The sequence below is a fragment of the Cyprinus carpio genome, chromosome B15 (genome assembly GCF_018340385.1).
Source record: "Cyprinus carpio isolate SPL01 chromosome B15, ASM1834038v1, whole genome shotgun sequence".
In the NCBI taxonomy this organism is placed as follows: domain Eukaryota; kingdom Metazoa; phylum Chordata; class Actinopteri; order Cypriniformes; family Cyprinidae; genus Cyprinus; species Cyprinus carpio.
In genome coordinates, this window is record NC_056611.1 from 7,413,118 (window position 1) to 7,417,493 (window position 4,376).

General features: G+C 39.6%; 1 protein-coding gene across 1 annotated transcript; it reads left to right on the plus strand.

Moving 5' to 3' along the window:
* The first annotated feature begins 216 nt into the window (after nt 1–216).
* LOC109113228 (uncharacterized protein C11orf87 homolog) lies at nt 217–3,384 on the plus strand. The gene is made up of 2 exons (XM_042739041.1): nt 217–456; nt 909–3,384. Exon 2 carries the CDS (start codon nt 1,037–1,039, stop codon nt 1,472–1,474), a length of 438 nt encoding a protein of 145 aa, XP_042594975.1. The 5' UTR covers nt 217–456; nt 909–1,036; the 3' UTR covers nt 1,475–3,384.
* Nucleotides 3,385–4,376: the final 992 nt, after the last annotated feature.

The window sequence follows — 4,376 nt, forward strand, 5'->3', positions numbered from 1 at the left end:
GATATTTAGTGGCACCAATTTCGCGACCCACGAACAGATTGTGCAGACTAAAGCAATAGGCTAGTTTATTCATTAATCGCGTAAACAAATCCCATCACTGTAAGAGAGATGGTTAACTCTTTATCTTCATTCCTAATGATATAAAGTTGTCGCATTGCATTCCCTTACGCGTAAAGTTATGATAAACGCGGGTGAATAAGCCCTCAAATAACAGGCAGGGGACGTTTGTTGACGGCACGTCCCCTTGTTTAACCTCCATACATTTGAGTAACACACCACGTATAGTCATCTGAACATACTGTATGTCTGAATGAGGCTCTGGAGCGTTTGGTTTATCCAAGGCGATACGTCATTGCGAGCTGCAGCGATTGGCTGGATTCCGCTCCTTTTCCTCCACAATTTGCAACCACGATCGGTCTTCGCCTCCGGAGCAGCGACATTTCACAGTAGAGGCAGGTAAACTACCGGTTTTCATGTAGATCTTCGCATGCTCATTTGATTGATTAAGCTAGTTATCTCTAGTTATCCCTGTTTATGGGTTATTTTCCTCAGTCCTGCTGCTGGCTGATCTGAAGGAATGCCGCAGTTGAGAAACGCACGCCGAAGCAAATGAATGGGTTTTGTAATTGTGAAAGAGTAGCTTGGGGAAAAGGAGCACGGGCTGAGAGAATAGCTATAACGCGCCGCGGCATTGTTTGCGCGCAAACGCCGCAAAGTTCGCGACCGGCGAGCGCGCCCTTCAGAGGCTCGCGAAGCAGATCGCTTTTGTTCTTAAACAGATTGTGTGTGTGTGGGTGAGGATTTGAAATTGTTTTAAAGGACGGTTTCTAACGTGACTAGAAATGCAATTGATCTTTCTGCGCACATGCTCCTTTCTAACGCTGGATTCCTCATTGGATCTATTTTAGGTGGACTTATTTCCCCCCAGAGAAATGAATGCAATATAGCGCGCGCCTTCGCAGGGCTGGACATTTCCGTTCGCTTTCAGTCTCCTCGATTCTTCCCTGCAATACAGACACTGCCTGAACCGGACTAAATGAGTGCCAGGACCTCGGAGAGACTGGCGCTTTCCATTCCCCACTGTGCCTTAAACGGAACCGCTCTGGCCGGCAATGGCACCTGCTTTGATCGGGTGGATCAGCTGTTCCAGGCGTTCTCCTCCACCGTCGTGCTTTTCGTGCTCATCGCGATGATCGTTGGGATAATAATCGTGTCCGTCACGACCTTCCACTTTCACAAAAGCAAGATGAAAAAGCGCAAGATACAGAAAGCCCAGGAGGAATACGAGCGCGACAACTGCAGTCCCAAAACGGCCAAAGGCAAGCCGGTGGTCCGGCAGTGCATCATGGTGAGACCCCCCGCGGCAGTGCGCAAAAGTGATCCAAACACGGAGGATCCTGGCGTGACAGAGGACAAGGGACACTCGGGACAGACCAAGGATGAGGACTTGTTGGAGTCGGTCGCTGTGTCTTGATAACGCAGTGCCAGCCTTCGGAGGACGCTGTAAATAACCTCTGTATTCCCTATGATATCACCTACGGAATATATCGATTCTTTGTATAAGCATTAGAGTTCGTGGAAGAAATCTAGGAACGGGTTTCAGTGGTTTTTGAGAAGGACCGAGGGAGAATGAGGACTGCTCATGGAATTTCTATCGTAATTGTGAGCCAATCCTAACGGGTTCGAACTAAGAGAGCATTGAGTAAGATCCTACTGGATAAAATGAAATGAGAAGGAATTGATCTAAGAGGAATAATTGAGAATCTCATAAAAATAAAATAATAACAAGAAAGAAAATTATTGGGGGGAGAAATAATTAATCTAAAAGGATCTTCCTAAATATGAATGGAATTTCTATCATAATTCCATGCCGGTTTTATAATAGGATCAAATAGGAGAGTATGGCATATATGATCCTACTGGAAAAGGCATTCATGAGTTAATCTAACAGGATTTTATTGAATATTTATGGAATTTCTGTCATAATTATCACAATGCATATGAGATCCAACAGAAACCCTTGATGAATCAAATAAACTCCTGAATTCTGGGAAAAATACATTAATCAGTTAATCCACTAGGATTTAATTGAATTTTCATCATTTTATTGATTTTGATTAAAAAAAAAATCCTTGGAAGGAAAAATCAATGAATTAATCTAAAAGGATATTACTGAATATTAATGGGATTTCTATCATAATTCAGATGCTATGCAAATGGGACTAAACAGGAATACTCTATCAATCAAATAAGATCATACATAGAATTAAAATTCTGGGGGAAAAGGACATCGATTAGTCAGTCCATTTATATTATAATTTAGAGCATAATGTGGGGAAGAAGAAGAAGAAAAACGGCCTCTATGAAAAAAATGCAGAAGTATTTTATTGAAACTGAGTCATCTAAGAATCAAAGAGCATCCTTCTGGATGAACTGAGATGTCTGTTGTTTTTCTCAAGCCTCTTTTAGTCAATGTTTTTTCAGAATTTCAGTTAATCCTGTAGGATTTTGTTTGATCCCATTGGGATTGTCTACAAATTATGATAGACATGCCATTAGCGTTTCTTTAGGACACAGGCCCAGCATCTGTACATGCGTATTGTCTCATCCACTCTTCTTCATATCGTTGTGCCACCAAGAGGAACGCCATGGACAAATTATGGACCTGCTGCCAGTATTTCAGAGTTTATATTGAAGTTAAAGGACAGTTCTCTTGTATAAAGTCTGTACAGACGCTGTCCAGTGCTGAAATCAGGACAGAGACGACGGTCTTCTTCATGTAGAGCCTCAACACAACTCACAACAGTTTTCCTTTGTTTTGGGTTTCAGAAACTCTTAGGTGTTACTCTTTTAGGCAACATTGTTGTTTCTTTTGACATATATTGGGATTTCCCTTGATCTCAGTGGCTTTTTCAAGATAGAAGTGCAATTCGTGCCATCCTGGCTTGGCATGAATAGGTTTAGTGTTTTAACCCCTTTATCCCCGAGACTGTTAATGTGCAACTGCAGCTGCTAGTGGTAGTATAGCCTATACTTGTTTTGTTCATGGCACTGTATAATCATAGTAAAACTTATGTAACCTGAGGCGTTTCGGTTTTGTGTTACAGCTCTGTATTAATGCTCTCTTTTTGCATTTTTCCTCTAGATTAATATAACACTAATGATCGAGTATTATATTTTTTATCATTCTAAACTAGTGTAACAATCAATAAGAAATAAGAAAACATTTTAAAATCAAATATATCCATTTACTTTACGTTGAACTCAACTGGAAATGGGAGTTATAGACCGAAGTCATGTATTGTAACAGATCGCAGTTTGAATTTTTGTTTTTATTTTCCTCAATGCATACAATTTTAAACTACTAATAAAGTATTGTGCAAATTTGGTGAGTCATTATTTGAATTCAAATGCACTCTTGGTCAAAAACTATCTATCTATCTGTCTATCTATTTGTTCATCCATCCATCCATCCATCCATCCATCCATCCATCCATCCATCCATCCATCCATCCATCCATCTATCTATCTATCTATCTATCTATCTATCTATCTATCTATCTATCTATCTATCTATCTATCTATCTATCTATCTATCTATCTATCAGTTCTTTAAGTTTCTTTGCATTTTAAAAAACATTTTAGTTCTACTTCCTTAAAGCGATAGTTTACCCAAAAATGAAAATGTGATGTTTATCTGCTTACCCCCAGGACATCCAAGATGTAGGTGACTTTGTTTCTTCAGTAGAACACAAATTATGATTTTTTAACTTCAGCCGTTGCAGTCTCTCAGTCTACAATGCTTGTCAATGGTCACAGAATCTATGAGAGAGAAAAAAAACATGCACAGAAAAATCCAAATTAAACCCTGCGGCTTGTGATGATACATTGATGTGTAAAGACACAAAACGATCAGTCTTTGCAAGAAACTGAACAGTATTTATATGTTGTTGTTTTTTTACCTCTGATTCACACAATGTCTGAACTGTTAGAACTCTTGTGAATGCACATAACAACATCACTCACACAACACATCATCCTCTCCTTTCTTACTTCACATCACATACCAAAAAAATAATTACATCAACCCAACCCACAAACCAAACATCAAAACAACACACAATCTACAATCTCAATCAGGAGTGTCAATGGTCCACTTGAAAGATAGATTCGGACATTGCGTGAATCAGAGGTAAAAAAAAATGATATAAATACTGTTCAGTTTCTTGCACAGACTGATGGTTTTGTGTCTTTACACATCAATGTATCGTCCCAAGCCGCAGGGTTTAACTGACAAGCATTGTAGACTGAGAGACTGCAACGCCTGAAGCTAAAAATCATAATTTGTGTTCTACTGAAGAAACAAAGTCACCTAC

What these genes read in the sequence shown, in the direction of transcription:
- LOC109113228 (XM_042739041.1), top strand. Translation starts at nt 1,037, where the DNA reads ATGAGTGCCAGGACCTCGGAGAGACTGGCGCTTTCCATTCCCCACTGT.